Source organism: Garra rufa, chromosome 1 (assembly GCF_049309525.1).
Source record: "Garra rufa chromosome 1, GarRuf1.0, whole genome shotgun sequence".
In the NCBI taxonomy this organism is placed as follows: domain Eukaryota; kingdom Metazoa; phylum Chordata; class Actinopteri; order Cypriniformes; family Cyprinidae; genus Garra; species Garra rufa.
In genome coordinates this window covers 61,094,860-61,112,575 of record NC_133361.1, presented here as the reverse complement: position 1 = coordinate 61,112,575, position 17,716 = coordinate 61,094,860, and the positions used below count along the sequence as shown (strand labels likewise).

At 37.1% G+C, this 17,716-nt stretch overlaps 1 protein-coding gene across 1 annotated transcript in view; it reads right to left on the bottom strand.

Moving 5' to 3' along the window:
- Positions 1 to 498: 498 nt before the first annotated feature.
- Positions 499 to 17,716, bottom strand: part of vwa3a (von Willebrand factor A domain containing 3A) — a 45,232-nt gene continuing 28,014 nt past the window's right edge. The window contains exons 17-32 of the mRNA XM_073833184.1: positions 13,903 to 13,977; positions 13,344 to 13,485; positions 10,176 to 10,368; positions 9,839 to 9,909; positions 8,460 to 8,606; positions 6,684 to 6,762; positions 6,314 to 6,418; positions 5,848 to 5,945; positions 5,402 to 5,554; positions 5,195 to 5,303; positions 4,813 to 4,957; positions 2,566 to 2,710; positions 1,199 to 1,350; positions 868 to 985; positions 632 to 729; positions 499 to 538 (exon numbers count right to left, since the gene is read on the bottom strand). Of these exons, the coding sequence (XP_073689285.1) occupies positions 499 to 538; positions 632 to 729; positions 868 to 985; positions 1,199 to 1,350; positions 2,566 to 2,710; positions 4,813 to 4,957; positions 5,195 to 5,303; positions 5,402 to 5,554; positions 5,848 to 5,945; positions 6,314 to 6,418; positions 6,684 to 6,762; positions 8,460 to 8,606; positions 9,839 to 9,909; positions 10,176 to 10,368; positions 13,344 to 13,485; positions 13,903 to 13,977 (1,870 nt within the window). The remainder of the gene's footprint in view (positions 539 to 631; positions 730 to 867; positions 986 to 1,198; positions 1,351 to 2,565; positions 2,711 to 4,812; positions 4,958 to 5,194; positions 5,304 to 5,401; positions 5,555 to 5,847; positions 5,946 to 6,313; positions 6,419 to 6,683; positions 6,763 to 8,459; positions 8,607 to 9,838; positions 9,910 to 10,175; positions 10,369 to 13,343; positions 13,486 to 13,902; positions 13,978 to 17,716) is intronic.

Below are 17,716 nucleotides of genomic sequence, written 5' to 3'. Positions count from 1 at the left end.
TCCATAACACAATGTTGCGCAGTTTTACATTTCTATGATTTTGATGCTGTTTTATATCTGTCGATTGTGTTCGATTACATGTGAAAGCATCTGTTGTTTCAGTTTCTTCTTCACTTGTGTTTTGGAAATTCTGTACAGATGATGTGCAATAGCTCAAATATACTTAGACTTTTTAAAATATAAGTCAAGTATACTTAAATGTCTTTTTAAGTATATTGCTGAGAAGTATATAAAGCACATTTCTGAGAAGTACATATTAAAGTTTAAAAGAAGTATACTAATAGCACACCTGAATACACTTCTTTTTCATAAGGGATATGTGTAATTATTAATTTTTTTTTTTACATTAGGCCTTATAAAAAGAAATACAGATGATGAGTTGAGTGAAACTGATTCATACAAAGAACAGGGCTAGTGCCTTACTTTTTACACCACAGAGCACATTTATTTTTGAAAAAGTAAAGCTGTCATGATTTAAACAAGCGTGGAGATCAATGTCTACATTCCCTCCGGGTTCCTTGACTCCAAAATAGTTTCCCTATGAAAACAAAAACAGAAATCTTTATATTAAAAAGTCTACAATAACACCAATCATTACACATCAACACTAGGCCTGAATATCACAGGAAACCTGAAAGCTTTAGCTTGTTTCTGGAACAATCTCAGCTTCTCAATCTCTTCCGACAGTTTCCTCAGATCATCCCCTTCAAATTTTGGAAGCACTGGATCCTTTCATTCAGGGCATACAAGCATTCATTTTATAAGCATTTGAACATGTTGAAAACTATAAACCAAAAAAAAAAAAAAAATACAATTCAAATAAAGACATGTTGAGCACTTTTTAAAATGAAGTCAGTATGTACATACTGCACTGCAGGGGTCTGTCAGGAGTTTTCGGATAAGGGCTGTATCCGTGTTTTCAGGAGCCTGATGGAATCGCCCTCCTGTTTTATGAGCCAGACGCTTCAGAAACTCACTGCCTGCTCTGTTTAAAAACAGTTGAAATGATAAATAGATTTTAAAATCACTCTATTGCACATACCATATAACTCTAGCAATGCACCATTGCTGAAACTTCAGAAAAGTATTTATTCTTGATTAAACTACAAACTACGTCTTGCAGATGTAAATGCAGACAACAAATAGATGGATTTATACAAAGGGCCGCATTCATATCCAATGCAGACTCAGAGGTGACCTGTCATGGCAGTTGACTGCAATGGTGTGGACGATGAAGTCCTTCTCTTTTCTCAGTGTCTCGATCTCCGTCAGTATCAGATTGTGGCTGGAGTCACATCTCCCATCAGTGATCAGATACAGACCCACGGCATCTCCAAAGCCACAGACCGTCTGGAGCAAAGATACATGAAACACAATCACACTTACGACACACAAGAAAAACCTTTGAAACAAAAGCAGCTGATAAACAGAAAATAACAAGAGCCAATGATGCCGATTTCATCAAATATGAGATGAAAGAGATGAAATATCCAGTATAAATTCAGTTTTGTTTTAGTTCAGTTCAATAAGTGTGTAAAGTTCACCAATTATAAAATTCAGCTACAAGCAACTCTACAAAAGTGTTGTTATTCAGCTCGAGTCAGTTCAGTGTTGATTTAGTTAAGGTTAGTTAAATAACAGTATGCCTGACTTACAGTTTCCCATTTATGACATTCCCGCTTACTAAAATAAATAACTAAATAAATAACTGATGATATCACAGAGTTATACGACTTGGCACAAGCTGATTGGTTCATGTTGCATACGCAACCAATGAGCTTGCAGCTATTTAAATGGCTGGTAGCATTCACTTGGGCATTCCGCAGCGCGCTTTCAGAGTTCCTCTGAAACCCTCCACCTCCCCCAGCTCCACCTGTATAGATCTGCTAAATGGGTTATTTGTGCAGCAGCAGTGTGTCTTAAACACGCACAGCACCGTATCGCCATATGCTTTGGCAGTAGCAAGTTCTGTACTTGCTTGCAGCAGCAGCAGCAGCAGCAGCAGCAGCAGCAGCAGCAATAATCTACAACTTCAGCAATAACCAACAGCAGCAACAATTCAGCAGCAGCCTAGCAGATCTATTCCGCCAAGACCAAATACATTAACACTGTCATATCATTACCATGCTACACTTTTCAGAGAGTTGTCATGACAGAAATAATTAAATGAACATAAAATATGTGAGAAGATGCAGTTATGTAAAAGGAGACCTATGATGCCCCCTTTGACAATATGTAATATTATTTATATTATTTATATCATGGTCTGTTCTTTAAACGTCTGCATTTATCTTTAAAACTAAATCTATGCGGCTCGTTTTTTTACATGCTTGCAGAGAAAACCTTACCAAAAGAAAGTTACTGAGTTTTTCTTTTTTACATTTTCTGGGTTGGCAGATGCACAGAGGACCCGATTATAACACTTAACCCTATTATAACACTTATAAAACTTAAGAAGTTTTGATATGCCCTGACATTTGTGCCTTTTTCAAAATCTTAAACACAGAAAAAAGTCTGTTAATAATGATATACAATAGTCAATATTTCAAGTATTGTTGCAAGTACCTTTAGTGCTTGTAGTGTGGAGGAAGCTCCATGTGTGCTGAGCTGATTTACCCACTGCACTGCCTCCACACACAGCTCCTCTGTGGGCTCAACCAATGTCGGCTGCCACATCCGCACCTCTCCAGAGTATGCCACCATATTAAACCTGACACACACAGATCAGTTACTGAGACACCTGTCAATAGACTCAGATTCAACATGTCAAAAACCATGCTTCCGAGCAAAAGCAACATCCAGTGATAGATAATTGTATTATTCGGGTGCATTATTTTGGAAAAACAACCACATTTCCTCATCCTGTAGGTACAGCCTGAGTTTGGGCCTGTTGGGTCAATCAATGCAAGAAAGGTGAGTATGTAAATTATTTTTTATATCTCCCTCTAGAGCAAAAGGCTCATTGGAAATACGTGCCTCTATATACATCTCTGCAAAACTGCAAAAAACACACCTATATGTACTAATCACTGCAGTTTCCATTTGAAATGAACACTAGAGGCAGTAAAACTGTGACAACTTTTATCTCTTTTCTTACAAAGTATGATTTTACACAGAGTTTTGATTAATAAATCCTAATTTTCACACAATTACTTGCAAAATATTATGGCTTCAAAACAATTTCAACATCCTGCATGATTTGAAAACCGATAGTTTTAAACGTTGTTGTCACATACAGTGTGTGTGGTCGTCACAAAAGTGAGTACACCCCTCACATTTCAGCAACCATTTTAGTATATCTTCTCAAGGGACAATACTATAGAAATGAAACTTGGATATATTTTTTAGCCAGGGTGCAGCTTCTTATAGCAGTATAGATGTATTGTCCCCTGAAATACAGCCATGATTGTCAAAATAGTTGGCAACAAAAATGAGTACACTATAAGTTGAACTTGTCCAAAATGTCAATATATTGTGTTAGCACCATTGTTATCTAGCACTACCTTAATCATCCTGGGGATGGAATTGACCAGAGCTGCACAGGTTATTGCTGGGATCCTCTTCCACTACTCACGGAGCTGCTGGATGTTAGACACATGGTGCTTCTCCACCTTATGCTTGAGGATGCCCCACAGGTGCTTAATAAAGTTCAGGTCTGGAGACATACTTGTCCAGCCCATCACCTTCAGCTTCCTCAGCAAGGCAGTTGTCATCTTGGTGGTGCATTTGGGATCGTTATCATGTTGGAAAACTGTCGTTCGGCCTAGTTTCTGGAGGGAAGGCATCATGTCCTGCTTCTTTATGTACAGTACATAATATAATCCATGTTCCCCTCAATGAACTGCAGCTCCCCCAGTACCAGCAACACTCCTGCAGCCCCAGACCATGATGCTACCACCACCATGCTTGACTGTAGGCAAGACACAATTTTCTTGGTACTCCTCACCAAGACATCACCACACATGCTGGACACCATCTGAGCCAAACAAGTTTATCTTATAGTCTCATTAGACCATAGGACTTGGTTCCAGTAATTCATGCTCCTGGACAGGTTGTCTTGAGCAAACTGTTGGTGGGCTTTCTTGTAAGCCAGCTTCAGAAGAAGCTTCCTTCTGGGAGGACGCCAATGCAAACAGACTCGTTGCAGTGTGTGGCGTATGGTCTGAGCACTGACAAGCTGACCTTCTTTTTCTGCAACCTTTAAAGCAATGCTGGCAGCACTCAGGTATATGTTTTTCTGAAGCCAGGTTCTGCACCTGACGCACAGTACGAGTACTCTACTTTGTTGATTGACCCTTGCAAGGCCTGTTCCAAATAGAACCCATCTTGAAAAACCTCTGTACGACCCTGTAGTGTAACTCGGTTTCAGGGTGTTATTGGGTGTATAACCTCTAATAGCCTTGGCCATCTTTGTGGAGAGCAACAATTCTAACTCTCAAATCCTCAGAGAGTTCTTTGCCATGAGATGCCATGTTGAACATCCAGGGGTCAGTATGAGAGGATTCTACTTAAAGCACCAAATTTTAATTGCTCTAATACAAGATACACAACTTTGTAAGGTCATGTCAAGCAGACAAAAACATAAACATGATGAATAGGACATGTGGCTTTGCATAGTTAAACAACATACTGCTGTTATCACGTAGGATGTACTCACTTTTGCGACACGCCCCGGATATTTGAATTCTGAACAGTGTGTTTTAGCACCACTCTCTGGACATTTCATTTTGAAACTAATGAAAAACGTGCAGTTAGGTACATATTTCGGTGTTGCAGAAAAGTATATAGAGGCACATATTTTCAAGAGTTTACCTCTCGCTGTTGGCATGCAGCTGATCCCAGATCAGTAAAGTCAGCTCCGTCTGGAGTTCAGGGAGCAAGGAAGCCATAGATCCAGACACATCCAGCAAAACACAGACCGACTTTTCCAGCACCGATCCAAACATGCACCTACTGCCTGCTCACAAATGGAAAGATTCACATGGCAGAATAACAGGATGAAATGGGATCTCTTCCAAAACCTAGTGAGCTTCCATGCTGTCTGTTTTCTGCTGACTGAAATCCTTTTCACACTGCATACCTTCTGGAACTGCCTCCCTTAAATGATGCCCATGCAGGCAGATCTCTATCTTTTGGAACAGAGCCATACACTTTTTTTTTTTTTTTTTTTTTGCAATGGACACATCTATTGTACCTGTCAGTAACCACTCCAGTCTTTGGCTGTAGCGCTGCATCAGTTTCTCAGTCTGATTGAGGTACTGCTTTAGCTCACCAGGAGTCAGATGTAAGTGTTTCACAGTCCCCTATGACGAACATTAAGAGATACAGCATACTAAACATAGAACCAAGATGGAAAATACATATTTTCAGTATGACTGGAGTTACACAGCACTGTGCTTACATTGATTTGGACACTAGGGAATATGGCGCAGTATTTGGCAGACACTCGCTTTTGGACGGACGGCACCAGTTTGTTGTGATGGCAGCATTCGGGTCCAGATATCAGTTTGTGAAGGTCCAACTTTAGATTCTTGATACCAAACCTTTTCAGCCACTGAAAGAATATGAAAACATAAACACTGAATTAAAACATTTCTTTGCTCGTTTGTTGATTCCGGTGTGTAATCTTGGATGGATACTAAAACACTTTCTATTGTCTCTCCTATTTCATTTGCTAAGCTGTTTCTGAGAGTTAGAGCTTGAACATCTGATAAGCAGTTGCTAAAGAGTCTATGTCAGAACAAAAAAAGGTGTGCTAAGTGGATGTAGCTTGAAAACTATAGGAGGAATTAGAAAAAAGTGAGGGATTTTTATTAAAAAAATGGCACTGGCAATACAATACAGTACCTGTTTAGTTGAGCAGATATCTTCATGTTTTGGTAGTTTAATAGTAGTGATAGACTTGCGCACACTCTTTGCTTTTGGATATTTCTTGAAGACAGCACCTAGAAAGAGCAATCAACACTATATGCGACCCTAGACCACAAAACCAGTCTTAAGTAGCATGGGTATATTTATAGCAATAGCCAAAAATACATTGTATAGTTCAAAATTATCTATTTTTTATGCTAAAAATCATTAGGATATTAAGTAAAGATCACGTTTCATGAAGATATTTTGTAAATTTCCTACTGTAAATATATCAAAACTTAATTTTTGATTTGTAATATGCATGGCTAAGAACTTCGTTTGGACATCTTTAAAGGCAATTTTCTCAATATTTTGATTGTCTTGCACCTTCCGCACCACAATATGAGCCATCAATCAATTCTATCTATTGCAAGACAAACATGGCAAATCAATTTCTACTAACCCAAGTTGCCATCTTCCATGAAGAAAACAGACTGAGACACATTGGTTTTCCTCTGATCTGCAGACCTTGATGGCCTTGCTGGTGTGCTGATATCAGCTGAATGGACTAAAAAAGACCATAAAAGCACCATGAGTCACATAAATAGCCCAGCATTTAGTGTGAGAGGCAAAATGAGGATGATTTAGACTGAGACAAATATAGACACTGACAACACTGACATGCTGGGATAGAATAAGTTACTTGGATCAAAAGCAAAGGTAAATGTATTTATATGTATGTAAATTAAAGCAAACAGTTTGGATGGCAAATAGAGAGCATTTGGTATATGATCTCTAATAATTAGAGTCAGGATGTTGATAAGACATCACACCTGCTGGGATATCTGCTTTAGAGCTGTTCGGCCTCCAAGCCAAGCTGTTCTGTGCCAATCTGCTCTTCTGCCTGCCTTCCTGTTTATACATCATGATGAAAAAGCATTCATTATGAAAACATCTTTCTAATGAGTCTTTAAGAGAGATAGCTCACCTAAAAATTAAATGCCGGTTATCATTTATTCACCCTCATGTCGTTCCAGATTTGTATGACTACAGTGGAAGCCAATGGTCACCAACAAAGTCTGGTTATCAACATTCACTAAAATATCTTCTTTTGTGTTCAGCAGAAGAAAGAAATACAGGTTTGGAATGGCATGAGGGGGATGAAATGCTGACAAAATTACTATCCCTTTTAAGGATTAGTTCACTTCCAGAATAAAAATGTCCTGATAATTTACTCAGCCCCATGTCATCCAAGATGTTTATGTCTTTCGTTGTTCAGTTGAAAATAAATCAAGGTTTTGGAGGAAAACATTTCAGGATTTTTCTCAGTGGGATCCAGTGGGTTCAAATTGCAATTTCAATGCAGCTTCAAAGGGCTTTACGTGATCCAAGCCAAGGAATAAGGGTCTTATTTAACCAAACTATCAGTGATTTAAAAAAATAAATAAATAAATAAAAATTAACCACAAATGTACAAATCTGAACTTCATGCATCGCATCAAATCATGCACAGTTCAGTTCTTCGTCTGTGTACTTTGGTTCAAAAGGTAGGGTAGGGCAAAAAACAAATCTCATTTTCTTCTCCAACTTCAAAATCACCCAACATCATTGTTTAACCTTTTTTGTAAAGGCCGTTTGACTTTCTTTGCACATTCGCTTTGTAAACACTGGCTTGGTACTTCCGCCTATGTCTGCGTATGTGTATGCATGATCTTTCAAACATGACTACGTAATGCATGGGGTTGGATTGGTGCAAGACAAGCACTTATTCCTTGGCTGGGATTGTGTAGAGCCCTTTGAATATGCACTGAAACTGCAATTTGGACCGTCAACCCGTTGGATCTCCTCCAGCACAGAGCAGCTTCACTCCTGAATCCATTAAAGTCCACTATATGGAGAAAAATCCTGGAATGTTTTCCTCAAAAACATTCATTTATTTTTGACTGAAGAAAGAAATACATGAACATCTTGAATGACATGGTGGTGAGTAAATTATCAGGAAATTTAAATTCTGGAAGTAAAATAATACTGAAAAGTGTCCTACTGAAAAGACCAGATTAGACCAGCATGAATTTCAATGGTTTGTATAGTCTGTGATTTCAAAACTGTACCTGTAGAAACCTGATCTCATGACAAAAATGTACCAGTGGGAAACTTCTTTCACAAGAAGCGAAATATTTAGCATGTTTTTTTCATGAGATTCGCACCCAAGGATTCTGCATCCTAAATCCAATTCCTTGCCGGCTGAGCAACCAAGCAAGTTTGTTATGTCCGAAAAGCAAAATATATGGGGCTGTAATCATAACTGTGTTTGAAAACGAGTACAAGTGCTCACTGTTTTACTGCCTCTAGTGTTTATTTTTGTTGGAAACTGCAGTTATATATACTTATTGGTGTCTTTGTCATGAGATCAGGTAGCCTTAAACAGCACATATCAACAAAACAAACTGACTTGTCACTAATTTACATGATGGTTCTTCACTAGAATAAGCTGGACTGAAGTCACTGAAAGGTCTGGCTATGTGAAACTAATCGCTGGTAAATTCTAGTTCAGGTTTTACTGAACAAGCATAACATGTTTTATGGTGAGATGATGAGAGTGATCTGACCAGTCTAGCCAGGCTGAGTGTTGTGGGTCGAGGAGATGGAAGTTTTGCTTTGCGGGTCCAGGCCTGGGGTTTTATGGATGGGGGGCTTGTTTCTCCCGAACCCCTGTCGGAGCCTTTCTGGATCAGAGAGTCCACTAATTCAGAGCACTGCCAAAAAAAAAAAACATGGATGAAAGTCCAATATATGAAACATTACATTTATGCAATATCAGAAACAAACGCAGGTAATATGAAAACATCATGAAACTGTGTTTTCAATCAGTTTTATTTTGGTAATCTGATGGAAAATGTTGACTGAGACTTTATCCATTCCACTGGGATTGTGAAAAGGGGGTGAAAAATTGGAAAAAGAAAAGCTGTTTTGTTCAAGGAGGAGCAAATAAATACAGTTGAGGTCAAAGTTTACATACACCTTGCAAAATCTGCAGGGTTCATTATTTTACGAAACTAAGAGGGATCGAACAAAATGCATGTTATTTTTTATTTAGAACTGACCTGAATAAGATATTTCACATATAAGCTGTTTACATATGGTTCGCAAGAGAAAATATTAGTTACATTTATAAAAAATGATCCTGTCCAATAAACTTGATTCTTAATGCTTTGTTCATACCTGAATGATCCACAGCGGTGTTCCTTTTTTTGTGATAGTTGTGCATGAATCTCATGAGTTTTTAAACTCTTTTCAACAATGACTGTATGATTTTGAGATCCATCTTTTCACACTGAGGACAACTGAGGGACTCATATACAACCATTACAGAAGGTTGAAACGCTCACTGATGCTTCAGAAGGAAAATGATGCATTAGGAGTCGGAGGGTGAAAACTTTTGAACGGAATGAAGATGTGTACATTTTTCTAATTTTGCCTGAATATCTTTTTTTTTCATTTAGTACTGCCCCAGAAGCTACAAAAGGTGCTTGCATGTTTCCCAGAAGACAAAATAATTTAAATTTACCCTGATCCATAGACATTTTTGTAACATGAATGTCTTCACTGTCAATTTTGATTCATTTACTGCATCCTCGCTAATTAAAAGTTTTCATTTCTTAAAAAAATGACAAAATCTTCCTAAACCCAAAATATTTAAACAGTAGCGTATCTATTAACAGTAAACGGCCTTATTTAATGATTCCACTGTGACTTTACCAGCAACTAGACTTGATTAAACAGATGATGAAACATCTTCAGCAAATCCAGCTGGTTCTGAATGAACAAAGCCCCGGATGGTCCTTTCTAAACATCAACAACTGATCATTTCTTGCAGGTGTGTTTCAAACTTTTCTTCAGGTTCCCATGAATTATTTAAACACCACGGACACAGGTCACGTACAGGTCATGTGAGAAAAGCGCCCCGAACGCAGTGCTCTGGACTCACCTTCTGAAAATAATTAACGCCCGTCTCCATTTCTCCAATTAGGGCACTGATGTCATCACTCTCCACGATGCCTGCAGGGAAAGACAAGGCTCATATTTTCCACTGCACACACACACAAACACAAGACTTCCCATTGTAAGATGCACTGGGTTCAAGCACCATGTGTTGCACACATGACAGAGACAAAAGCAGCACAACATCAGAGCTCAAGTAAACAGCAGCTCTAGAACCTTTGTACACATGACCTCAGACTCTCAAAAGCTGAACAACAAAATAAAACTGAAGGATTTTTCCACCTCAAACTCAGTCTCGTAGTCATTCAACAGTCTCTTCTCACCAGTCTCAGTCATCCAAAGGAAGCGTCCGTTTCCCGTGTGTGCCAGGCCACTCAAAGCCCGGGCGGTTTCAGTCCGGGTGGCGTAACGGGGCGGAGGGCAGCGGGCAGTGTCCTCCTCTCCGGTGAACAGGCACACGTGGAGATTCAGGTTCGTTGCGCTGCAGCGCTCAGACACACACACAGTGACAGAAACCTGAGAATGAGAGTATTAAAAACACTGTGACTGCTTTTTTCAGTTATTAGCCTGCAGAGGAAAAAAGTGATGATGCATCTGCTTCAAAATACTGAAACTGCATCCTTTATATTTATACAGCAGATGGCAGCAGTGGCTGGCATGATCATTTTTGAAGGGCTCAATATGGTTTAATATTAAGGACTTGGAATAATTTAACAATTTATTATTTCAAACAAATTCGAAACAAATTAAATCAGTTTTTAAACTGACAAATCAATACAATAAAATTTACATTCAAACCAATAACTATTCAGACACCAGATATAATTTCATTAAGACATTGTAAGACACACATTTATGTGTGTGGATAGCAAAATAAAGTAAACTGTGACATATTATGCCTAAAAATTCTTCATACACTGGACTACCAGTAAAATTGGTAAAAATTTGTGACCAAACAATATTCAGAGACTTTTACCTGACCATGTTTTGCTTAAGTGTTTTATTTTAATTGCTGCAACCTTTTTACACCACAGACTGAACCAAATTAAGCATTGCTTGGTAATTGGTTGACCTAAATTGGTATTATCTAATTGTGTGCTTAAATTTAACTTTCTATCAAAGTTATCTGACAATATCAAGATGAATTTGTTCTAACACATTTTAACTCTGAGTTTTTGTCATTTCTTACAATAAATAAATAAGTAATTTTTAATTGAATGATAAACAACATTTTAAAAACAAGCTTTACAACATGAATTTAGTTGAGGCGAGACACTGCAGGTAAATAGGATTTGTTAAAAAGACTAATAGTTATCACCTTGCTTACCCAGTTGATTGATTAGACTAATAATTGCAAAAAAAATGTTTGTATTACAAGTTTTCTAAAATGTTATGTTTAACTATACAAATGAAATATGCGCTACTTTGTACACATTTCTAGTACAATAATCAAAACACTGGATGAAGTCAGTTTCAAAATTCTTGTTTAATTTCTTGTTTAATTTAAGAGTCAAAAGTCTTCACAGAGAGAATTTTGGGTATCTCATTTCGTCACAACATAATTCAGAAAAAACTTAGAACAGACAGGAAACATTAATTTTTTTTTTATCATTTTTGGGGGAATAAAATCAAGCAAATCATTATGAACAAATCCCTCTGTAAAAACCTTCAGGATATAGGCAGGAATAAAAATATAAAGTTTGGTGTGTGTAAGTGTTACTGAAGTGGAGATTTATGGCTCAGTGTAGGAGAAAAAACTCATTTTGAATAAACGTTTTTTTAAAATATGAATTGTAATTGACATCTACTGGCACAAATAGATAAAGTGCTATAAAAGAAACACTTAACAGTGACTTTTAGATGTTTTCTTTCCACTATTCCAAAAAAACACACTTAATGAAAAACCAAAAAGGCCAAAAACTCAAATTTGACAGATGCCTGAAAAAGCTGTGTTTTTGCCTGCAGTGTCTCCCCTTAATAATTAGTTTTAAACTGTCCATTTATTTTTCAGGTTAAAAATGATTCATTTTTAAGTGAACAAAGAACAATTAAATAAAGAGTTTTAAATATGAGTTTTAATTATGTCAGCTAATTTGTCCACTTAAAATAATGCTTCAGTTTGAATACCATTCATACCAAAACATTCAAAGCAAAAACTTTAGGTCTGTCTCAAATCCCATTTCCAAAATCCTCCATGTGGCAATGACATTAACTGTGTCCTATGAGAAACAAAGGAATCTCAAGTGGGCACAAAAATGAAAAATTGCTGAAGATTTATTTACCCTCAGACCATCCAAGATTTTGAAGTTTCTGAACAGTTTTTGAGTTTCAGAACAGATTTGGGGGAATTTAGCATTACATCACATGCTTACCAATGCAGTGAATGGGTGCCTTTAGAATGAGAGTCCAAACAGCTGATAAAAACACCACAATAATTCACAAGTAAAACACATGATTCCAGTCCACCAATTAAAGCCTTGTAAAATGAAAAGCTGTGAAATACTCACCCCTTTGTCATCCAAGATGTTCATGTCTTTCTTTCTTCAGTCGTAAAGAAATTATGTTTTTTGAGGAAAACATTTCAGGATTTCTCTCCATATAGTTGACTTCTATGGTGCCCGCGGGTTTGAACTTCCAAAATGCAGCTTCAGTGCAGCTTTAAAGAGCTCTAAATGATCCCAGACAAGGAATAAGGGTCTTATCTAGCGAAAGATTGGTCATTTAAAAAAAAAATGTTTTTAATATAGTTTTTAACCTCAAATGCTAATCTTGTCTAGCTCTGCGTAAACCCTCTAAGTATTCTCGTTCAAGACAATTAGGGTATGTTGAAAACCTCCCATCTCATTGTCTCCTCCAACTTCAAAATCATCCAACATTGCAGCAGAAGTACCGACCAAGTGTTTACAAAGTGAATGTGCAAAGGAAAAAAAAAAGTTTGGAGGAGAAAATGAAATGAGAGTTTTTTGACATACCCTAACTGTCTTGAACCAGAATACACAGAGTACATGCAGAGCTAGGCAAGACGAGCATTTGAGGTTAAAAAGTATATAAATTGTCAATTTGTTTTTCGAAAATGACCGATCATTTTGCTAGATAATACCCTTCTTCCTCGGCTGGGATTGTTTAGAGCCCTTTGAAGCTACATTTAAACTGCATTTTGGAAGTTCAAACTCATGGACATCATAGAAGTCCACTATATGAAGAGAAATCCTGAAATGTTTTTCTTAAAAAACATAATTTCTTTACGACTGAAGGAAGAAACACATGAACATCTTGGATGACAAGGGATGACCAGTAAATTATCTCTACATTTTTGCTCTGGAAGTGAACTAATCCTTTAACTCTCCTAACTCCAAAGAATGGCACCCATTAAACAAATAAACAAATGCTCCTGTAAATTCATGAAAATAAGTAAAGGCCATACTGTGCACTACGTGTGACAGGACCTTGGCTTGCAAGTGATTAAAATGAACCGTGAGAGTCCAACTAACCATATGTTGATCTGGCATGCCGGTGGTGAGGAGGTACACGCCTCGAGTCAGTGGCGATTCTTCCTGTGCTTCCTCCTCTAGAGCGCACTGTAGAGCAGCAAGAGTATTACGACTCCCGGCACACTCGACTGCCTGAATCCACCTGAAGAGACACGCACACTGAGTAAATAACAAGATTTATCACCAAAAGACGTTTTCTTTCTGTGCTTCAAGAGCAGAAACCAGAACATGCTATATTAGGAAATGCACACAGGCTGCACAGATTTACTGTTTCGGGATGAACTTAAACTGAACTTGGGAACAAAAACAAGTGCTAGGATGAATTACACTACTAAAATGGAGTAGCCTACGACTAAGAAAGAACGAACACAGAATGAAATGCCTAAAAATGGGATTTCAGTCACTTTTATTCAGTTTTGATCAAACTCTGATCTGGAAGTTCAGTATAAGCAATAGCAATAGTGATGCATTAGCAAACACCACTAACGACCATTAAAACAGGAAATGAGACAGAGAGAACAACAGACTGTGAAGTCAAAGGCACATCCTGTCCTCTTACTGCCAAACAGCTTGAAGGTTTTCTTGGGTGGAGGGAACCATCTTCTCCTGCCATGACTTGACATCTGATCCAAAACTGTGATGAATAATGACAAGACCACATACAGTATGATGAATGTGGCAGCAAACAGGAAATGAACTTGACAGAGATGACAAGTTCACCTAAAAATGAAAGTTCTGTCATTAATTACTCACCCTCATGTCATTCCAAACCCATAAGACCTATGTTCATCTTCAGAACACAAATGAAGATATTTGAGAGCTTTCTGACCCTGAATAGACAGTGACACAACTTCACGTTCAAGGCCCAGAAAGATAACACTACTCTACAAACTCCAACTCAGCCCAGATCTTCGGACTGATCTGACTCAAGTTGCTATATCTTTTCTAACTGATCGGACGGTTTTCCTAAAAATGACGATTAAAACTGGGAAAAATTGGCGTACATTGACGGAATGTTCAAATGAGCCAAGACTATTCAAACTCCAACTGTCAAAACTCACAGAATCCCTTGAGACTCAATCAAACTTTCCATTTATCTATCTATCTATCTATCTATCTATCTATCTATCTATCTATCTATCTATCTATCTATCTATCTATCTATCTATCTATCTATCTATCTATCTATCTATCTATCTATCTAACCAAGCCTAGCAACTAGAATCATGTTAATGATATGCTAATCAGGCTATAAACATGTTAACTACATGCTAGAAACATGCTAGTAACTTGCTAATCATGCTAAAAACAACAGGCTACTAATGCTAACATCATGCTAGCAACATTCTAATGCTGGTAATAGGCTAATCATGTTAGAAACATGCTAGAAACAGGCTAACGACAATGCTAACAACATGCTAACAACATGTTAATCATGCTAGTAACTGGCTAATCATGTTATTAATGGTAACAGCATTCTAATCATGCTAGCTACACACTAGTAACATGCTAAACATGTCAGAAACATGTTAGTAACAGGCTAATCATGTTACAAACATGCTAATGACATGCTAAGCATGGTAGTAACATGCTAATAACTTGCTAATCATGCTAGAAACGTGCTAACATCATGCTAGCAACATGTTAATCAGGTTAGAAACATGTTATCAACAAGTTAATCATGCTATTAACTTGCTAATGATGTTAGTAATGCTAACGGCATTCTGATCATGCTAGCTACACGCTAGTAACATGCTAATCGTGTTAGAAACAAGCTAGTGCCTTGCTAATTATGTTAGCAACATGGTAATGATGCTAACAACATGCTATCGAAATGCTAGCAACACACTATTGACAAAATTATCATGTAACAAACATGTTAGAAACATGCTAGTAACTTGCTAATCATGCTAGCTACATGTCAGTAACATGTTAAATAATTTAGAAACATTCTAGCAACATGCATCTATCTATCTATCTAACCCAGCCTAGCAACTAGAATAATGTTAGAAACATGCTAATCAGGCTAACAACTAACATCATGTTAGCGACATTCTAATCATGTTAACAACATGCTAGTAACAGACTAATCATGTTAAAAACATGCTAACGACATGCTAATCATGCTAATAACTTGTTAATCATGCTAGAAATTGTTAACAACATGCTAATTTGGCTAGAAACATGTTAATCAGGTTAGAAACATGTTATCAACAAGTTAATCATGCTATTAACTTGCTAATGATGTTAGTAATGCTAACGGCATTCTAATCATGCTAGCTACACGCTAGTAACATGCTAATCGTGTTAGAAACAAGCTAGTGCCTTGCTAATTATGTTAGCAACATGGTAATGATGCTAACAACATGCTATCGAAATGCTAGCAACACACTATTGACAAAATTATCATGTAACAAACATGTTAGAAACATGCTAGTAACTTGCTAATCATGCTAGCTACATGTCAGTAACATGTTAAATAAATTAGAAACATTCTAGCAACATGCATCTATCTATCTATCTAACCCAGCCTAGCAACTAGAATAATGTTAGAAACATGCTAATCAGGCTAACAACTAACATCATGTTAGCGACATTCTAATCATGTTAGCAACATGCTAGTAACAGGCTAATCATGTTAAAAACATGCTAACGACATGCTAATCATGCTAATAACTTGCTAATCATGCTAGAAATGTGCTAACAACATGTCAATCAGGTTAGAAACATGTTAACAACATGTTAATCATGCTAGTAACTTGCTAATCATGTTGGTAATGCTAACAGCATTCTAATCATGGTAGCTACACGTTAGTAACATGCTAATCATGTTAGAAACATGGTAATGATGCTAACAACATGCTAGCAACATGCTAACATCTTGGTAATCATGTTAGAAACATGCTAATCAGGCTAACAACAGGCTACTAATGGTAACATCATGTTAGCGACATTCTAATCATGTTAGCAACATGCTAGTAACAGACTAATCATGTTAAAAACATGCTAACGACATGCTAATCATGCTAATAACTTGCTAATCATGTTAGAAATTGCTAACAACATGCTAATTTGGCTAGAAACATGTTAACAACATGTTAATCATGCTAGTAACTTAGTAATCATGTCAGTAATGGTAACGGCATTTTAATCATGCTAGCTACACGCTAGTAACATGCTAATCATGTTAGAAACATGGTAATGATGTTAACAACATGCTATTAACATGCTAGCAACACGCTATTGACATGTTAATCATGTTACAAACATGCTAGAAACATGCTAACAACTTGCTAATCATGTTAGAAAAATGCTAATCATGCTAACAACTTGCTAATCGTATTAGTGTAATCATATTAATCATATGCTAATCACATTCAATCTTTTAGCTTTAAAACTACTTGGAACTTGTTTACACTTTCTGATCAGGCTTTTTCAAGCCAACTTAAAGCTTTCTCGACAAACTTTTTAATCAAGTTTTATTATAAAGTCGTTATGTTTGTTTTCTTTGCACACGAAAAGCATTCTCGTAGCTTCATCAAATTAAGGTTGAATCATTGTCACATGGACAATTTTATCAATGTCCTTACTACCTTTCTGGGGTCAGAAAGCTCTTGGATTTCCTAATTTGTCTTCAGAAGATGAACCAAGGTCTTATTAGTTTGGAATGACATGTGGGTGAGTAATTAATGACAGAATTTTCACGTTTGAGTGAACTATCCCTTTATATTACAACACATGTAAATACATTCTTTAAACCGAGTTCAACGAGTTTAAATAACATTAAAGACACATTTAATAGCACACAATGTTTATGTAAATGAGGCTCTGCTATACAAATTGAGATGAATTAAATAACAGGTAACCGGCTGAGTCATGTGACATGATGAAATGCTCTGGATTGAAGCCGTGCAGCTGCTCTGCTGTATTAAGAGCAGGTATGTGCGCTGCGCTCTCAGGCGAAATCTATTAAGACTTCTATTTATGCCAGACTAAAGTAGATCGCTCATGACTATGCTAAAACAGGAGCAGACAACTGCCGAAGACTGACGATAAATGGTACAGAGGCTTTCGACCGGCCCATTACTGCCTTCATTTCCTCTGCGTAAGTGCGTGTGATGATGCAAATATGATTCTGTTATTAATAAAGAACACCAGCACTGATTTATTTATGAAAAGCAATTTATGAATGTGATGTGTTTGTACAGCTATTTATGTAGAGACCAATTCAGTGTTCCCTTACAAAATTACACTTTTTAAAATAAAAGGGCATTTCACAATGATGCTGTAGAAGAGTCATTTTGGGTTCCCCGAAGAACTGCCCGCTGTTCTTTAGAAAAATTCTTCAGGTCCCACAAATTCTGTGTTTTTTC